The sequence below is a fragment of the Ascidiella aspersa genome, chromosome 8 (genome assembly GCF_963924565.1).
Source record: "Ascidiella aspersa chromosome 8, kaAscAspe10.2, whole genome shotgun sequence".
Lineage (NCBI taxonomy): Eukaryota > Metazoa > Chordata > Ascidiacea > Phlebobranchia > Ascidiidae > Ascidiella > Ascidiella aspersa.
The window spans coordinates 22,174,658-22,195,880 of NC_139454.1; the positions used below are offsets into that span (position 1 = coordinate 22,174,658).

Below are 21,223 nucleotides of genomic sequence, written 5' to 3' on the forward strand. Positions count from 1 at the left end.
CATCTAACAATTACATCTGATAATATAACAATTGTACTGTATAGTGAAGGGCTGGAGGCTAGCATTAACATAATTATATAGCTTGGTGTGAAGTTACAATAGTTAGCTCACCGACGGACATTTAGATGCAGTAATGCGCATTTCTACTACACAGTGTTTCAAGTTTAAATAAACGTTTTTGATTTTTGTAAAAAAGCGATTTTATGATTAATTGAATTGGTTTGGTTACGTACTTTGGCACGGGAAGAAGTTATAAGATAAAAATTGGCACGCTGGCATGTTTGAGTTGGACACCCCTGGTTTAAATCAACTTATTCCATTATAAATGAAACTATTATGTATATTAATGATTTGTCATTCGTTTTTTCAGACTGCGTGTGTTATAATGGATAAAGTTAAAAAGAAGGGTTATTTTTTAACTGTTTTAAAAAGAAAACATTTATTTGCCTTGACAATTTTCACGTTTATCGCAATAATTCTCGTCGCTGAAATGAATATAAAACTGGCATTCGCAAAACTATTTGAACGAGAACAAGAATCAGCGGAAAAGATACCGCTGTTTACTGACAAAGAAGAATTACCAGTTGGTCTCGGAGATGATCACCAGAACCTGCCAGGAAAAACCAAAACTACGGTTGTCGTTTTACTGGCAAACCAAAGATCAGGGTCTTCTTTTCTCGGCGAACTTTTCAACCAAAACCCAGACGCATTTTACCTTTTCGAGCCGCTGTTTCCCTACTCCCACTCTTGCAGGATTTTAAAGCAGGAGCGGGTCGAAGCCTTGTCGCGATTCGCAAGATGCGACTTCGCAAATTCGCACGCCGCTTTCAAACAGGCGCTGGCGGTGTCGCGCGAAAACGACCAAAACGCAAATTGCGTGCTAAACGGCGTCTGCTTTTTGCAATTAAACCGGAGACTGGAGTCCGATTATGGACGGGAATGCGCCGATTCGATACCACAGCGTCAGTGCGACCGCCTTCCATTGAATCCCAACGTAATCTCTCGTGTTTGCCGACGATCGCAGTTTGTCGTTCTCAAGGTAATCCGAATCTGTGACGTGTCGACTTTGTCGTCACTTTTTGACGGTGACGTAGCACGTGGCCTTGTCGACCTTAAGATCGTGCATCTCGTCAGAGACCCGAGGGCGATTTTGTCGTCCAGGTTAAAGGTCAGTGAAATACGATGTAACGCAGATATCCAGTGTTGTGAACAAGTCATTTGTGAAATAACTTAAGTCTAAGTCAACTCTTTTAACGCAATAGCAAGTCATCGATTAAGAACAACTACAAAATAAAGCCAAATAATACCCACGACAGAATAAGATCTAAAATCGCCTGAAGAAGACCTAAACCTGTCGGAATAAGTCATAAATTCAAAATAAAGCTTAAAACTGCAGGGAATATGCATTTGACGATTGGAGACACCTGTATGGCATCGGCCATTTTGGTGTCAACGTTTGAACGGCACTGCTGGGGCGCCTCTGCTTTGGTACCGTACTGTTTGACCCTGTTTGGGTTATTAGTGGGTAATGGATGGGATTAGAAAATGGGTGAGGGTTGAAGTTATTAGGGGAGTTAGTGATGCAGTGAGTGGTGGGGTTTGGGTAAGGTAAAATGCTGTAAAGCTTAATCTGACCATTTAGGTATTTTTTCGTCGGGTTAAGGTGTTATTCCGAACTGCGTTTTATTCGGACATCAAGTTAATCTAATGTCGGTTTTACAGGCGGAGTCTAATATTAGGTGCTGTGAACTTCTTGTTTCTACAGCTCATCCAAGCTCCCGGTGCATTTTTGTTAAACAGCCTTGCAAAGGAGGCCGAAATATTGTGCAACCGGTTAGAAGGAAACACAGCCTTTGCGGATGCTTACTGGGAACAAGGTTTGCGTGAATTGTTAGCTTCAAAGAGTATTTTAACCGAAAACGCAATAAGGCTATTATTTTTATTCCAACTGCAATATCTAGCCTTAATGAAAATATTAAAGTCATTATATTCGATAACATCGACATTTCATTGTTAAAAACGTTTCGGCAATACCTCATGCCATCATCAGTGTAAAAATATAAGTGAAGATAAAAACGCTATAACACGCACAAAAGTATCGATGTTAAGCTCTTTTACACACTTAGTGCTACTTACTAAGTGTGTAAGTGTAAAACACCTATAAATCGCCTTCTTTTCTTGTGTTTTTTGTCCTGTTTTTCTTTTGTTCGTGTTTTAGCGTTATTATCTTCACTTGTATTTTTACACTGATGATCGCATGAGTTATTGCCAAAACGTCTGTAACAGCGAAATGTCGATTTTATCGAATATTATGGCTTTAGTATTTTTATTCAAATTACTAAAAAACGTGTTTTGTGTTCAAATAAATGTCTAGTCTATTCCTTAAGAAAATCAACCTAATTTCCTTAAAAATATCTATATACCGGTACAAACAATGAGTGTGAAAGTACCAAACTGTGGGTCGTTTCTTCACTTCAAATGCCTTATGATTTTATAACATAAACAAAGCAATGATTGAACATTATTTCGTTTCAGGCCAAACCCGTTCAAGCAGCTATCGCCGGATCCGGTATGAAGACTTGGCTCGGTATCCACACGAGATAGCGCGCGGACTGTACGATTTTATTGGCTTCACGATGCCCAGTAAGGTCAGCAAGTGGATTGATGCGTCGTGCGTTAAAAACGTAAGTTCCCTATAAGTCCCTCGTTTGGCAAGGAAATGTACCGAATGGGACCCTAGAATATTTGTAACTTACTTTCGTTTTAGAATAATTTTTTTTTAATTCAAGGTAGTAAAACGTTAAGTATATTTTAAAGTTGTATTACAGCATTGATCGGCAAACTGGGGCCCACGGCCCAAATGTGGGCCGCAGAGCCAATTTTAGTGGGCCGCGAGTTCTCAAGTCAAGTCGAGTGATTTTGCTTTTGAAAACAGCGACTTAAGTGCTAAGTCATTGCGACACTGATTGTTTGTACATCGCCATTAGGCGTTCAGGACGACAAGGTTTAAACACAGCTGTTCGAATTGCCTTGGGTCACAAATGCCTTTTGTTGTTGTTTCACGAGGCCATGGCATAATCTAAAAAAATCACAACGGCTTATAATAAATACATTTTTATTCCACAGCAACTTAGACGTCCTCTCGGGAGACTCGAAAATGTGTATAAATTGCGGTTTTGTTCTAAGAAATAAGCTAAGAGTTTTGGTTTGAGAGGGTTTTGCGTTGGCCAAAGGAACTGCTGGTAACTGACGCGCAGTCGGTTGTCCCCGTCAGTGTGTCTGTGAGTATTCAATGGCTTACTCTTCCGAGTCCCGAGTCCGACTCCGGTCAAATATGTGATTTTGTCGAGTCCCGAGTCCGGCCCGGACTCTACAGCCTGTATTTCACCAATTTACCTAACTAAAATAACGTGGATATTCAGCAATCCACTTATAGGGGTGTCCTATAATTCATTCACCCACAATACATGGTTAAAAAATATTCCGCAATATAATATTCCACCTTTACAATTTCCATTTGGCGGCCATATCATTTTTTAAATTCGATACTGTGCATGCGCATCTCGGACTCAGGACTCGGGTAGTTTTACAAGGTCTTACTCGAGTCCCGAGTCCGACTCCAGCAAAAACAAACCGACTCCTCGAGTCCCGAGTCTGACTCCGACTCCGCAGCCCTGGCCTGCAGTAAACCGATCTGAATTGACGGCGTCCAATTCTGTCAAGAATAAAAATCACAATCAACGAACGGTCTGTTTTTTTTACGAACAAAACGAATAAGATTTGTTCAAGTAAACCAGAGTTGAGAGGACATCAGTGTCAAAATTCTGTTTCAGGACAGCAAAGCCGAAATACCGACACACTGGCATTCCTACATTCGGAAAGCCGACGATGTATTGAACGGCTGGCGTCGGTGGCTTACCATCGAGCAGGTGCTGGAGATTCAAAAACCGTGTGCTGACGTCTTTGAACGTCACGGTTACGTCACTGTGGGCAACTTGAGTGAGCTGCGTAACGAAGAGAAGCAACTCTGGTGACCCGTTGAGATTAAAATAAAATTTTAACGTTCATGGGATTAGTATAAATTGTCATTTGAAACAACGTTTTATGTGAAAACGAAATACAATGTAAGTCTTTTATATCGAAAGACAAGCAATTTGCGTTCTGTGGGTGAAATATCTTTTTTGGATAGAGCCTTTCGGTAATACTACTATTCATGGGCGCCGAACGTGGGTGTGTAGAGCATTTCAAGACGCCCTGGATTTCTGACAGGGCGCCAAAACCCCTTAGAATTTGACCGAGGTAATAAATGTGCTAAATAAATTAAACGTAAATGCAATGTTTTTGTTTTTTTAAATTAAAGGTTCCGTTTTGCCTATTTCGAAGAAAAGTTTTTTAGCCTAAAAGCGATAATAAGAAAGTTATGAAAGGTAAATGGTTTGTTTCACTGTCAACGTGCAACAGCACAGGTCTAAATACTCACATTTTTATGTAATTAGTAGGCAAGAACTGATTAGAAAAAAACGCCCTGGAATTTTGAAAGTTCGGCTTCTATCCTACTACTATTAGATTTGGTTATTATTATTTCTTTAGGCGTGCCTTTTCATTATGTCGTTTTAAAGAAATCACTCCTATTCACTTTACAGCTTTATTCTTCAAGGATAGCCAAGACCTGATAAAGTAAAAAATAAAATTTGAAATGTTACCTTAAAAAGATTTCATCAGCTTTAATATACTGACTTGCCAACTATTTTCCTCTCCCCTCTTTGATTTTGCTGTTTTCTTGACATTTCTATTTTTCATTTAAAAACGCCACATCCGTGCAACAGGGGTGGTTATTTATACGTTTTGTGTACAAGAACAAGACAGTTTAAAGTGCAAGTACTTATAGTTTGGTACATGGAAAAACTTTAAATAAAAAAGTAACGTTATTACGGATTACAGTTTAGACCAGGTTTTTCCTCAGGGGCTGTACAGCTCCCGTTAGACGTTGCGGATAGTCAAATGTCGCTTTAAGTTTTTGATTTAGTGGCCATGCGCTCTTTTAAAATGTTGTCGTATTACAAATTCAATTGCTTTAAAAGCTATAAGCTTCAGTTTAAATACATTGTTAAAAAAACAAGAATAACCGGTAGAATTATAAAATTTTCTGTGTAAGCGTTTATATCAATCGAAAAATAATTACTCGAATATTCCTAGCAATTTTGAAGGCGGTAAGGACCTCATGCGTGGAGTTTTTAATCAAGTCGCCTCGTGCAATAGACTGATAAAAACATCCTTACATAATTCTGCTTATAGCAAGGTATGCTATAATATTTTATTTTCCTATGCTTATCACCAGATGGCTAATCTCTATTATAAGCTTAATTAAGTAGCAGCATGTAGATATAATTGACATTTCCCGACTTAGACTACGTCCTATCTAAGGCAACAATGAAGGATTAACTGAAAAAAGAGTTTCCCGATAATAGCGGATCGGGGCCGATGCCCGATGCCAAGTGGTAAGAATCGTTCGATACTTGGGTGCAAATTAGCCTAATATGAGAATGTCAGCCTTGGCATCGAAATTTTTGGCCTTGTTTGGGGTTATTGGTGAGCAATGGGTGGAGCTAGAAATAGGGTTAGGGTTGATATCATTCGAAGAACTATAGTGATGTACTTACGGGTGTGGTTTTGGGGTCACAGGTGTATCTTAAAAGTTGGATAGGCCTGAATCTGGTCATTTAGGTGTTATTCCGATTTAGACAGTCCTACGACTCTCAGGTATTAGTCCTTTTTTGGTCTTGTTCCGAACTGTGTTTTATTCCGACGTTGATGTTGTTCTTATTTCGGTATTATGGCAGATGTCCCTGAAGTAATGAAACTTCTTAAAAAAGTAAATTTTGGCCTAAAAACTAACAAAAAAACACAGTTTTGTCTGTTCTTTCTTGTCTAAGCATAATAATTGCGTCATTTGGTATCCGATCTGATCGCGATACTTTTTGTACAAAATATCGGGTATCGGTTTTTCAAAAAAATGTCGATATAAGTACCTTAGGTTACACCCCCAAGTCTTAAGCCAATAGAAATCTTTACAGTATGCTATTTTGGAACTCTAAGCCGAAACAAGTATAAATAGAAAACAACGAGCTGATTTAGTTATTAAAACTTTGAACAATAAAAATGCAGCGTTTTATTTATAAACTTGTAGTGATTTTTCAACATTTCTCGCGCTGTTGCACCGTATATAGTTTTTTTTCAGTCGAGCTTACACTGTTTATCTCTCTTTTCGCACGGTTTATCTCGGTTGTAGCTTTGTATCACTTTTATGGCTCAAGATGTATTTCTTAATTATCCTGCACAATAAAATATAGGAAACGTAATAAAAGTTACCCCGTGAACTCTGTTTAGTAGCTTCGGTTCTCATTACTAACAAATAATGCGCCCAAACCAGTTTGATACAGGGTTCAAATCCCTGGTTTACTTTAGTTAGACACTCGAGTATCACTACCTTGATTTATTGAAGCAATTGCAAAAGTAATCGATGAACGTAACAGGTGTAATAGGTAGTTTAACTATATAAAAACAGCAACAAAAACACTCAGTAAAGCATCGTAAAACACTCAGTAAAGCATCGTAAAACACTCAGTAAAGCATCGTAAAACACTTAGTAAAGTTAGTGAAAACACTCAGTAAAGTAACGTTGTATGGTGACTGCAGCACATATATAATATAATAGGATAAGTAAAATATACATATAATTAATCATGGACTGCAATATACACAGCTACATATCGTTTTACATATTCGTATGCGACGTGACGCAAAACTTAAGCCCAAACATAAGTGCAAGGGATTAGGGTTTTCAAAGAGGTAGGGTTATTTCATTTTAGTAAGTGCCTTTTATAGCAACCCAAACCACCAAACTTGTCATCGGGTGGGTGTGCATGTTTCTGCAAATGTAACAACTAGAAGCAATTATAGTTTTTAAGGTAAAAAAAACACTGGATAAAGTTATTAAAATCTTGCAGGCATAGGCGCCGAAAGTGGGTTTGCAGAGCGTTTTTAGACGCCCGGATTTCTCGTAGAAAGTCAAAACGCGCTGGTGGAATTCGACCAAGTTATCGATATGCAAAATAATTTCTTTACAGTCTTAGTTAACCAAAAGTGATTAAAATATTCCTGAATTACCATGTATAAGACGAGGTCATAGAATCCCTAAACTATGTTTTTTTTTTGTATTTTTTTCAAATTATTGCTACGTTTTGCCCATTCTAATGCAAACCTTTTTAGCCTAAAGGTGCGAAAATAAAGTTTTAAAAGACGTAATGGTTGGCTCAGTGATAACAGGCAACAGCTGTTATCTACAAGTTCACATTTTTTATGAAATTAATAGGCAATTTTGCAGTGTCTAGAAAATAACGCCTTGGAATTTCGATAGTTCGGCGCCTATGCTTGCTGGTCACAGAGGTAGGGGCTATCAGTTTCACGCCAAAGTCGTGCTAGTTAGTTGTAGGTAAAGGCCGACTGGTCCCAGTCGTAGTAGTTGTACTGAGGTGCGTAGGTGGTCGCGCTTCCGTCATTGCTTGCTGGGATGTTGACCGGGTCGGCCGGAGCAAAACTCGATGCTGAATTCAGTCGAATGAGAGGTTATCTTTGAGCTACGATCGTTTGTGTATTAATAAGGGCAGTGTTTCTCAACCGGGGTGCCGCGGCACCTTTTCTAATCCTCAAGGGTGCCCCGACATATTTGGGAATCTTTAAGAATCTGATTTTGTCTCAATTCTTACAACTTTTTGTTTCTTCCTATACGTTGTTTAGAGTTGGTGTACGTTGTTCCAGTTCATTTTATTCTGACATTACTACTGAATGACCAACGGAAAAATCTTATAGGGGTGCCAAAATCTATTTATTATTTCTGAGGGGTGCCGCTTGCCGTAGAAGGATCAGAAACACTGAGTTGAGGGCTTGAAAAATAGAAGACCGGTAAAATTCAATCAGACCCCCATACAAGTGTATCGGTATTGGGCCCAAACTGAGGTTATTCACCGTGTAACATTATATGCGCCAGGAGAGTTATAAATGCAATGCTATCGGTAAATGCGGGTTCGTTTTGTTCGTAAAATTGTTAAAAGCACATCAGCAGTGTCCTACGACCGCGGCTAGTAGCGCTGTATGTCAATTATTTAGTTATTTAGCCTATTCAAATTATGTTATCTGTACCGCTACTTCACGCAGAGTTTTATAATATAAAATTCTTTAAGCCAAATAGTAAATAACAAAGCGGTTTTCAAATTCCCGACCCGCAATTTTACGGCATTCCGTCTGTAGCTCATGTCTAAATTTACCACGATTATGCGGATTTTGTAGTTGCTAAAGAACGCGTTCATAACGTATGTTTTCCCATTTTATATATGCCACTCTTTCTATTCCAAATTCATTTTTATTATTATCGGTTACAAGCTCCTGTCCGACATTTTAGGACAACCTAATTTGCCTTGAATCAAGTCAAGTCAAGTCATTTTGCCCAAAATACTTAATTCAAGTCTTTTAAAAACAGTGACCCAAATGCACTTGAGTCAATTACTTAAGTCATTACAACGGCCTCAATACTCACTCATGTATTTACTGTAGTCGGGGGGCGGTGCCGGGTTGGCACTGGGCGTTGGCTGCTGATCCAGGCCAAAAGCAGGGCGTTGTTCGTGAGTCGTGCCGACCTGGGCATATAAAACAGCGATGGTATGTCTGGCGAATGCGGCAGAAAAATTGAAGTAATTTGTGCTACACTTTGTTTTGGCGTGTTATTTTTAAACAAGCCTTTCGTGGCATATCCTGGGTTGATAAATTAGTTATTATAGAATCTAGATTGAAAAGGTACTTAAATTCTTTCAAAATTTCAAGTTTTATATCGAGTAGCCAAAACTTATCCACTGAAAATCATTCTTTATCTAAATTCTACACTGTCTTGAACTATAGCATTTGTATGTACCCAAGCATAACACTTTGCTTTACGTTAAGTTGTTTGTCACATTTTAATCGCTATGTGCACCACAACACAATGTACAGAGCTTATTGAAACTTTTTCGAAACACAAAAAAAGGGAGCGTCGGCCTTCTAAAAATTTTTGTGGCTTATTTTAGAAAACGCTAACTAGATAACACCAAAACAACCCAAAATAATATTTGAACAAATTTAACGAAAAACCACTGTCGAAGTGAAATCCCTTATCGTCAAAGATTTATTTCCTACAGAAACAAAATTCAAAAAGGCAAAGACTTACCTGAGCGGACAGGGCAGGGTACATAGGTGGTTGATCCCCGGGAGCGTGCAGGGGGATTGTCCCTATTTCGAGAGGAGCCATGACGCGGAGATTTGAAGAAAACTTTCGGGTTTTAACCTCGAGCTGCCAAGTAAAAAATGTTCGTCCTTTCGAGTTTGGGCAGAATACAACTTAAAATGCAAGGTCTAAAGCCGACCTAAGCCGGGTAAACCATTTTGGTAATGTTGGTTTCATTCGGAATATTTGTGAATAGTAAAAATCAAATCATGCGATTTGTAGACACGAATATCACGTTGTGTTGTTGCTTGATTTTATTTGTAGCATAATCAAAGCGGCGAAATCGAACAGCTTTCAACATTGGCGCTAAAAGTTTTATTAATTTCTATCGCGAATTCTTAAAGAGGACTATATAGATTTCGTTAATGTGAGCAACACAAAAAGTGCAACGGACAAATGGGGCAGAATATACATACGAAGTGCTCGCTTTGCTCTACAAAATCGCATGGTTTAATAAAGGGAAGAGATGTTTGACGGCCGGCCGATCAATCAGGCAAGAAACGAATGCGCAATGGCGCGGAATGAACAGAACAGACTGCTAATTTTTCTCGCGTGGCTTCGCTGGTTTTTATGTGGTCTTAAAAAAAAGCTAAAAATGATTTTTTTGGTTTAACATCCTGTTATTCCTCGTATATTGTTGGTTTGTTGTTTATACGCGTATACTTCTAAAGGTTAAATTATTCAAATAACAATTAAGCGATTTTGTAGCAAAATTTTTTTTGAACATTACACAAGTAACCAACTTTAAATAAATGGCTTAGCAGTGTGAAAATTAAGCAAAGGGTATTTAGACTATGTTGATGAACAAAGCATAGGCATCCAGCGCTCGCTCTGTGCACTAAACGCCCGACTAATTTCTATCAAATTACGCTAAGCAACCAACCATCAGGTAGTACTCAATGTCGATGACTTTGCAGTTTCGCTGGTGGGATGGTGGGACAGGGGGAATCTGTAGCAAAGAACACGGTAAAAATTAAACTTGTCCAACAACAATATACTTCGCCAATCCGGCATCATCAGTCTCGAAATATACTTCTCTATTAAAAACTAGAACTTATAAATGACTGATTTTGACTCAGACAACAAAGCCGAAAGTATATTGCTTACATTCAAAGTCATTGTCGTCATTGACGTGCCTTAGGGCGAGGAGATATCTTCTTTTTACATATTCAGTTTGCATTGCCCAACAATAATTTGTTCAAATGTGTTATATAAGTATGATAAGTAGCGGTATAGCATAACACACGGAATAGCTAACTAAGACGACTTAGTTTAAGGTATTCATTAGGAGGACCTGCCTAGGTTTAATATAAAATTTAAGATTTTACAATAATTGCAGTATTTATAAATTGCAAACATGGTGAACACGTATATTACATAGGCCAAAATCTTTGCCGTCCGCCAAAAAAACACATTTGAAAATGGGTTGAGTGTAACTTTGCTGTTGAAACATTTGCCCTGAAGACACATCATTTACTTTCGGGCAGCCGGTCGTGCAGCAGACTTTACGTAAAGCAGAAGCCTCAAAGGCCCTACCCGAATTTTCTGCGTGTCAAGGGTCACGGAGGAGTGCTTTGGGCAGGCCTTTCCGGGCAGCTCCTGTTTGTTCAGCGTCTTCCTCACCATCCTGGACTTTTTGAAGCCGCAGGCGTCGGCGTGTTCTACGGCCACCTGCACGATTTTCAGCTTGCACTCTGGCAGGTCGGTGTTGCTGCATAGACGACACGGACAATTAGGCACTGGGAATTTTTAGTATAACCACTCAGCCCTGTTCAGGCTTAGGATGAACCGTGCTGTCGATTTTTGTATTGTCATGTTGCACACAGTGACGGTGAAATACTACAAATAATAAAGGGCCGGTCTGAACGTGACAATGGAGGTGTGAAGTCATAATAAAAATAATAATGATATTTTTTTTACATACTTTACTATTGCTGAATTCAATGAACCTATCATTCTTTTTGTATATTTACGATTTGTCATTGTCCGCTGTCCCATATAATCATTTAAGATTACCAATTTTTTTTTTTTTTTTCAGAAATGTAAAATTGTGTCCCCGTAGGGCGTAGGCAATTTATTTCGATCAATTATTTTCGAGGATTTCATAAAAAAGAAATGTCATGAAGCGATTCGCGTAAGCTTAACGCTAATTTCCGGCAAAATAAAACAGATATAAATGCACAATGATTCATTCTGGTGTAAATAACAATACAAACAAAATACGGGGCGTGCTAATGTTTATGTTCCACCCTGGTTTCGTTGACCGTAATGCAGGGCTGGCTATTTTTTTTGATGAAGTGCACCAACCTACTTAAATTGTTGTTGCTATATATACGAAAAAATAAAATAATTAAAAACCACTGGAGCGTTACTAAAATTCCTGTTACAATTTATTGTTAGAAATCAGTTTTTTTATATTTTGCGAGCAGGCTGGTCTTTTTTGTACTCTCTATTGAAGTGGTTCTGGTATGCGAAGTCATTTTGGGTGGTACGCTGTACGCAGTATGTTTTTACCAATAGGTTAGACATTTTTTTATTGTAATAAACTATACATTCATCGTAATTATTGTATAGTTAAATATTTTATGCTTTTTAACGATGGGAATTATTATCTTTCCGAAACATCTATGCAAATTTATTTTATGACATCATAGCAAAACAACAAAGAATCATAAAACTTGACCAGTATCTTGCAAGTTAAAAAAGGGAAACTTTTTTAAAAGTAGTGGGCCGCATTTTGTTTTGAATTTTCCGGGCTAAATAATTAGCTAATCCACCCCTGTTATTAATCCTATATACATTTTGAGTAAAGTTGAGTTTTTCAACAACTTGTTGGTACGCAACAAGATCATAGAAGCTCACGGTGGTACGCCTGAAAAAAAGGTTGAGAATCACTGCTCTAGTGTTTAAAGCACCACTAGTAAACTAACAAGGCTCTATAGTTGTTGAACCCTCTTCTAATAAATAACACACTAAAAGTAGCCTAATGGTGACCGGTTTTTATTGCTTTAAAATTAAACGCGATCCAAGGGGTGGCGTAAATTGTTTTTTTGCATGTTGTGGCGGACCCCACCTGCCAAGCCAAAGACCCCAAGTTTGGGCGTACCGCTGGGGCTCCAATAAAATCAATGACAAATTTAGCAGAAAAACACTGAAAATTTATGTTGATGCGAACGGTTCGGGGCCCTACTTTTAACTTTTTTACCAGATTCATACATTATTTAGGCACAAAACACCACACCGTACTTTTTCCTGCATGCAGTTGTTTAAATAAATAAAAAAAGGGCCAAGTGAAAGCCTTTTTTGCAAATATACGCATGTTTTGCATTAATAAAGTATTATAATGAAAAAGACAAAAAATAGTTTGGGTACGGCCTGGTGTTAAACCTCGATGTAAAGCATCCTAAAGACAGCGGATAAAACTAGTGTTCTAAACAAACGTTAAACTACACTATTTAATAAAACTACAACACTTTTGGCATTTTTTTTTACCTAAAACCAAATTAGGCATATCTTTTTTATTTGATAACTGATAAACAATTATTTTTTTAGATATCCAAAAAAAAAAACACAATAACCTTCCATTCTCCACACTTGCATTAGCCACAATGTATTCTCCAGGTACGTAGCCTGTCTTGTCTGCGTTAATGCGACCCTCGATAAGGCCACTGGCACAGCACCAACAACACATGGATTTCGACATTTCCATTGTGGAGGGATGCTGCGAGCGTAGGATATAATATTTGCAAATACACCAAGTCATTTACCTCAACTGATATATTTGATTACTATTTTGAGTTGGGAAAGGGTATCATACCCACTTGGTTTACTGTTAAAAATTACAATCCTAATGAATGTGTCTATGATTTTTTATCCAAGGAATGATTTACAATCAAAAATTAATTTTTTCGAAGGCATGAAACTCATGTCACAAATATTGAAAGATTTTGTGCACAGTTTAAATATTATTTGTTTTAAGGCCTCTGCAAACAACGACCAGTTTACTTGTAGATAATGCTGATACAAAAAAAAATAAGTGAACTAACTTGGTAATTATCCGAGTTAATTCACATGAAAACGTTGTTTTTAATAAAAAAGGGGTTATAAATATATATATATTTATATTATGCTAAACAAAACATTTTAAACATGTTTAAATACTACTAAATTTATTTCTATATTTTTATTTAATTGTTGAACCATGTACTTATTTCACTTCCAACCTGAAAAGGTGAATATGCTAAAAAGTTGATATATTACCTTGGCATTTGGTACAAGGTTAAGGTCCCATTCTTCAATTACAGTAAAAAAACGTTGTTCCTTGTCTGAGCCAAACGATTTTTCAAGGCGAACCTGGGCCCTGTATCTGATGTAGCCATCTTGCACTAAATATATAAAATTTCAGATTAAATGGTTAAAGTCAGAGCTACAGATGGCATCAAGAACTGAAGGAGATTCACTACACACAATAAATGATAACATAACTCAAAGATGTACTCATAAATAAGTTGTCTAAAGTTATATGGAACCTATTTTTAATCACTAACTTAAATGAGTCAAGGTGCTACTTTAGTGTTGTATTGACTTAAGTCAGTCATTTTTAAATGACATGATTCGACTTATCTTTTGGGACAATGATTTGACTAGACACCAGTCTTTTAGGAAAAATGACTTGACTTGCGTACAGGTCAATCACTTGGTTTAAAATGAAGTGTTTTTATTAAGCTTTTTTTTTTGCAAAATTGGCTTAATTTATTCTATTTTTGGCACAAAAAACAATATATATTTTGTTTTTGATAATATTTGGTAGAGGTATTGCTCATAATTAATCGGATGAGTTTACCAAATTTTAATATCTTAACATATAATTTTTATGACCCTTGAACTTAAGTTATTTGACATGTGTCTTGACTTAAACTTAAGTTATTTTACAAATGACTTGACTGGGACTTACTTCATTTCTAAATGACTTGTTTACAACACTGTGCTACTTACCTTCAACCGAAGATGGTAGGTTTTGAGGAAGCTTGTATTGAAACGGATAAGACGTTCATCCCGAAGAGATCTTTTGCCCATTACCACCTCAACATAATATTGAAAAATTGTTAGTATGGGATGTGGTAGGTTAGCATGAGTATGTAAAAAATATAGTTCCAATACTGACATATGAATCTTTGTTAGTTAATTGTATTGCGAAAGGTGGTTTAAACCAGGGCTGCGGAGTCGTTAATAAATAACTCAAGTCCGACTCCGGAGTCCGACAAAAGTGTGATTTCGTTGAGCCCCAAGTGTGCCCAGACTCTACAACACGTATTCCGCCAATTTACGTAGCAAAATAGGGTAAACATTCAGCAATCCTCTAATAGGGGCATCATACAACTAATCCACCCACAATACATGGTTGGAAAATATTTCATTACATGTTACACATTATAGATTTTGCATTTGGCGGCCATATCAGTTTTAAATTTGCTACTGTGCAAGTCAGACTCTGGACTTGGGTAGTTTTACGTGGTCTTACTCGAGTCCCGAGTCCGACTCCAGCAAAACAAACGGACTTACTATTAAATTTAGTTTGTGCGTACGCCGTACACAACACCAGTTAATTCTAATTTTAACATGTTACACAACATATTTAAAAAATGCATCAAACATATCACACAGACATACAAGATTTTATTAACACAGCTTCTGAAAACATTTTTCACATGACTTTTTTCACAATTGGTCAGTGAGTTGTTAAGTTTTGTAAGCAAAATCCAAAACATAAACTTTAAATAAACTATAAACAAATATATATGTATATACCTGATTTTAAGATAAAAGTTTCAGTGAAATACCCCTCTTTCCCTGTGTATGTTGAAGAACTACTCCCGTGGTGTTCTGTCCACTGTACCTTAGCCGACCCCTTTAAAGTCAGTTTCAAAACTGGAAAACATACCAGGATAGATAAACTGTTGATACCAGGCATAATAATCAAAAACAGCAGTTTGTTACAATTATCAGAGGAGTTTTTTTAATTATTAATACCAGGATAGGTTGTCAGGATGTTTTCTGTTCATTTTTCACACAAAACTGGAAAGAAGTATTTCATCTACAAAAGCTAGAAACTTACAACAACGAAGTTAGAAAAAAAATACAATATTTTACCCCAAAAATAATAAATTATGCTTATTAATATTATCGTTATAATAGGATTTGCATTGGCCAGTCTGCATTTCATGGTACTTTGTGGTTGGCCAGTGCCAAATTTCGTAGTGTGCAGGTGTATAATCATCTTTTTGCACACCTAAGTTTTGGAATTCTACTGGTCCCAATTTTATTTGCTTTCCGAAATTTAGGTGTGCAGTTTACTAGTTGAGGTGCACATGCAAATGGTTCAGTAACAAATTACTCTGGCCAATCGCAGATGTAAACTGGCATGTCTGGAAAGTATGGCAGATTTTGAAATCTGGTGGGTGCAAGGCTGAAAAATTTGGGATGACCGGGTGCAACTAAGGTCAAAAGTACACCATGTCATTATAGCATATGGGAAAACAGAGTCCACATCCATTTTCTCGGGGTGCAGATCTAGTATGTTGAAAAAAAAATTGTGGGTGCACTTGCCATACTTTTCGTAGTGATAGATTGGCATGTTGTATGGCAAAAATTAACAGTAATTTTTCCCATATTTATTTTTCTAATTAAAACAATCTTTAATTTGCAATTAGTGCTAAAATACCTTCAAAGTCTTCAGCTTCACTGCAATTTAGTATTACATTCCCGCTCACAAGTTCATCAGGTTTGTAAACATCCTTATTACCAGTAAATTCTACCCTAATTTCTACACCCATGATTTAAATTTCTTTTCTACATCCAAAAATATAATAAAATGTTTTAAAGCAATTATACAATAACTACAACAATGGTCGAGATTCTAGAATATCACCACAACGTTGAAACAATTGTTAAAGTAACCTACAATATTTGGGTTTAGGTGTCAGTTAGTGCTTGAGTGAAAGTGGGTCAAGTATTATTATTTATTGATATTGCTTAGCCCAATAAATTCCAAATACTGTTCGTTGTGGTAGGATTCTAGAGTACCATAAACCCATATACTAATTAACGGCGCTGGTCTAGAATCCTACCACAACGAAACACCTTTTGGGTTAGGGTGCGGGTTAGCGTTTGGGTAAAGGTGGGTCAAGTATTATTATTAAATAAAGAATATAATAATACTTGACCCACCCACACCCAAACGCTAACCCGCAACCTAACTCAAATTTTGTGCGTTGATTTTAGAACTGTGGTAGGATTCTAGACCAGCGCCTAATTAACTAATTATACAATCATTGATTAAAGCCTATATAAGCACAGTTTACTTTGTAAAACCTACAACTGCAATGCGAATAACTAGCATGTTAAGTTAATATTTTCAAATCATGTGATCTACTGCACTTTACAGGTAATGGAATTTCACAAAAGTCGCACAATGTCGGTCGGTCATGTGATGCATTAAAATAGACAGAGTGCGTAAATAATGTAAACAGTAGTAGCGTCTATAGTCACCTGATTTAACGCTTGGTCAGCCTCAGTATGCGCCACATTTTACAACAGGGACGTGATGGCGTTGTTTTGCAAAATTTGCGCACATTTTAAAACGCCTTTAAAAATGTGCTCACTTTTTTTAGTTAGAGGTAAGTTAGTTAGAGTTGCTGTTATTTTTTTTATCATTTTTGTGCAAAAAATGTTCGCACCACCTTCTCTCTTTTTAGGCATAATGTGCTTGCTAGGTCAATGATAATATATTCAATACTTTATTTAATATAATACCATTGGTCCCGATTGCATTCCATTACCTTCTTGCCAAAGATCCGTGGCAAAAAAAAACACGCCAGTGACGTAATGTGGGGTGAAACATTGCCGGCCTAGTCAGTTTACAATAAAAAAAGCTGTTTTGAGAGCATCTTTTGTCGAATTTCGGGCATTCGGGCAGTAGCTCGTATATTGAGATTTGTTGAGATTGGCTCTGAGCACGATTGCTCTTACTTTTAAGAAATTGCCGAAGCAATCCCAAGACTTGTGTCAAATAAATCAACTTAAACCGGTTTTGGCTATTGTCTTAAATATGTTATGTTTACTTTAAGCTTCTGTAATGAGAATTGGGTCGCCAAACATTCGCTGACATAGACTTTAATCACGCTAAGTTTCGTGACGAAGAGAAGCATTCCACACTAAAATCTTTATTGGGGATATGACCTAAACTAAACGACAGTTAAAATATACCTTTATTGTCAATTTCATTGTGTTACGTTTTGTAAGATTTTTTTTACGTATAATGTAACTTGCCCTTATGGTTTATTTTCAAGCCACATTGCTGCCACGCTGCGTAATACATTCTCAACAAAACCAACTTTCTAGGGACGATTCCCAGACAAAGAGCTGCAGCAAATTCGAATACAAATAGACCAACTGTTGGTTTCTAACATAATTCTGCCAGTGGCGTCAATCATAGGCGTAGCCAGCGGGGGTCTGAGGGGCCATGCCCCCAAAAAAATTTATAAATATTTTACTCTTAATACTTTGTTTTTTAGCATTTGTGAGCAGTACCACAACAGTCGATCACAGGCATACAACACCTTCAATTGTCATGCACTGTTAAATCACAAACGATGTAGTTAATATTACATTTGCTATACATTAATGTAGTTTTACTACTTAAAAGTCAGTTTTTGCTGTTTGAATGGTTTTCTTGGAAATGGAGTATTGCGTTAACTCTCAGTCAGTTGCTGCTCGAAACGGTTTGCTAACATTGTTATTGTGATCGTTACGGCGGTAAATACAATGACAAAAGCTAAACAAAAAGTTCAAACTTTTTTGCCCCCCCAATTTTCGGCTGGCTACGCCACTGGCGTCAATGTAAGCTCAACGTGTCCTCAGACCGCAACATAACTGAGCGCGGGTCATCTGACCATTTGTGGAAAACGCCTGAACGCTTTTCTTCGACTACATTCTCTCGATGGTTTAATTTTTTGCAACGCCCCAATCGCGCTTTAATTTAAACTTTTTAAAGCTTGGATTTTTCGCACTTCCTGTCGTGCTTTTTTTAAACGCCAACATTCGGTGCATCGTCCCTATGTTAATCACATCCTCAGGGAGAAGTTCGTTTGGGTGAGATCCTTTCAAGTAACACCCTGACGTATCGTCCGCATAATGCTTATTAATCCCGCTGTAAACAACGTGGAATGTTGTTTTGTCGAGCAGTTTTATTTCAACGAGTCTCCGCAAGAATTGAAGTTGCATTTACCGGAACAGAAAGAAAAACGATATTTGATATATTCGATTTATTACAACGGTGGCACTTGGAAACAAGCGAGCGAGGATTTTTTCAAACATTCTCCAAAATATCGCTCCAGTTCTTGCTTGTAAAATAACTTCCTTGAACAGAACTACAAATTAAATCCCAATCTTTTGGGGTAGAGTTAAAAACTGCGGAATCGCTAAGCGGCTTCGTGGGCATTCAGCACTCAAGTGTATTTTAAACTGGTGAATGGTTCACCCCAGGGTGAACAAAATTTTTGCAGGGGTTAACCAATCAAAAGGGGCGAATAAGGGTGAACCGCCAGAAATGTGTGATATCTCTGCAGTAAATCGACAACTGAACTGGTGTTTTTTTTTGCTTATTGTAATATGAGTGAAGTTGGTTTGCACTGAGTGTATAAGTACAAAAGTTTGGTGACTGTGTTTTGTGCTTTTACAGCTTTATATTTCTGGACTTGAGAAATTGTAGATTTTCAATGGTAAAATTTAGCTTGAGTTGATCTTAACAAAAATCGAAACAACCTAAATCATTTCGTGCTGTTATATATAGACGAGATAGTTTTATCATATCATGAGACAAGGGTGAATGAAATCTAGAGATCGATGCTAGAGGTGAACAAAACTAAAAAAGTTTAGGAAGCTCTGCAGTACTCCATCTCTTCAATTACGTCGTTGACGCAGGTTGATAACGTTACGTCCGTTGTTTGCATGGTAAGCGTCGAGTGGTCGTTGGCAATTATATTGCCGCTGGTACAAACTGGCCAATCCTCAAGCGCTGTATCGTCAATGTTTTGGAAGTTCGTAATATTTGGTTCTGTGTTACATAACGTTACAATTTTATCTTGGAAACATTGACAATATTTATCGGGTGTTACTTTAGTTTTTCACAATACTTAACACGCGCAACTTGCTTTTTCATATATTTTCTTTGAAAATGTTGAGCCCCCCAAAATGAAACCTGGGTAAAATTAATTAATTAAGCTAACACATATTTTTTAAATCTGCAAATAATATATCGATTTTAGAACCTCCTAACAACGAATACACTACTAACATTTTTCTTCCGTTGACAGTTAGTCGGATGCTTTAGTGAAGTTGATGAAATAATAATAATATTATTCTTTTTTTGTTAATATCGGGATCTAAGCTCGCTCCGACATTTCTAGTTGTTTATCTTTTTTCCATATCGTAAAGATCACAGCATAACCACAAAGGTTGTAAAAAAGATCCAAAATAACTTTATTCAACACGAGCAGAATACTATATAGTTACACAAATAGCATCGTCGGTTCTGCTAAGATTCTTAATTCGAATTAATCTTTAGTGAAGCCTTTGCTCCTGCCGTCCGCCAACAGCAAATCGTGTGGCAATCGCATTCGAGTTTGCTCGCGTTTAACCAGCAGCATTTCTGCTGAGAAAAAAACGGGAAAGTAGGTAAAAGTGGAAAATCCTCTGCAAACATTTTGACTGACGTTGACGCTAATGGCAGCTGTGATGAACGAATGTGTAGGCCTATTACAAAAAAATAAAGATTAATTATAGAAAAACTAATAACTAAATAAGTATGATAGAAAAGCTAATAATTATCATTACATGAAAAATCAACAACCGAATTGTCTAACATGCTTGGGTCATTACAATTTTCATTTCAATTATTATTTTTTTACATTTTCACGCGTGTGATGGCTTGAACTGGTTTGTCTCGTACATACCAGTGACACTGTTGCAGCAAATGTTAGTTTTCCATCTGCTGATATGGAATTAACGCAAATAAAAAGGCAAATTCGTCTGAAACGAGTGCGTAGGTGGGTTGTGGCGTGATGCAAGGATGTGATGGCCATTGGCCACCGTAGCAGACAAAAGGCAAGCTTGAACAGTGATCGTGTTGTGTATAAGTTGTGTCGGTTTATTTAGTTTGTTTCATGCAAAGAATAAAAGTTTAAAGGAGTGCTGGTTACTCAAGAGCATCTTTGTACTGTCATATAATTAAGACAAAGCCACATTTTAGCCTGATATTTCTTATCTTCGGTTATTTGTCTGAAGTTAAAAACATTCAACGGAGGCGTATTACTTAAAAAAAAGCTTTAAAAGTGTTAGCAACACCAAGGTGGAAAATATAAAGGCAGGTCTAACAAATTTAACGTTGGCCTAGTAGACAAATCGAGCAAGTTTTTCTATAGGGTACATCAGTTATATGGTTGTAGCAGTAGGGAGTAGTTTTCCCGAGCATTACCCGTACATTTGGCCGGTTGCCCAACTGACGTCACAATACGCGAGACCGGTATCAACTGAAGCGTGGAAAGTACCAAGCAATCGTTATCTGCGTTTCGCCAGGGATCCTAGCCTTATATCTATGCTATTCTATTGGATACAGTTTGACGCTATCGGCTTGAATAGCCGTGTTACGTTATCGTGTCAACTGAGTGAAGTGACTCTATTTAGAGTTCAAGAAGTCATAAGGATAGGTATTTTTAGCGGCCTTCTGCATGGAGTCTGGTGTATCCAAAAAACGCTTAAGAGAACATAGGCAGCCGCCGGCCCTCGCCTAATGGCCAGAGCCTTACTTACCGATAGCAACCAGCAAGGCCAAGGACGACTGTATTAGAAAAA

General features: G+C 37.3%; 1 protein-coding gene and 1 pseudogene across 2 annotated transcripts; one reads left to right on the top strand and one right to left on the bottom strand.

The window, feature by feature from the left end:
- Positions 1–490: 490 nt before the first annotated feature.
- Positions 491–4,034, top strand: LOC146136882 (carbohydrate sulfotransferase 1-like). Its single transcript, XM_083396276.1, has 3 exons — positions 491–1,184; positions 2,536–2,684; positions 3,834–4,034. The coding sequence occupies exons 1-3, from the start codon at positions 491–493 to the stop codon at positions 4,032–4,034; spliced, it is 1,044 nt and encodes a 347-aa protein (XP_083252402.1).
- Positions 4,035–6,478: 2,444 nt separating this feature from the next.
- On the bottom strand, positions 6,479–16,470 carry LOC146136883 (arrestin domain-containing protein 2-like; annotated as a pseudogene). Its single transcript, XR_014501568.1, has 10 exons — positions 16,035–16,470; positions 15,122–15,241; positions 14,309–14,395; positions 13,574–13,698; positions 12,892–13,034; positions 10,850–11,024; positions 10,197–10,262; positions 9,257–9,379; positions 8,594–8,693; positions 6,479–7,604 (listed from the first exon to the last, which is right to left on the bottom strand). The product of XR_014501568.1 is annotated as an arrestin domain-containing protein 2-like (transcript).
- Positions 16,471–21,223: the final 4,753 nt, after the last annotated feature.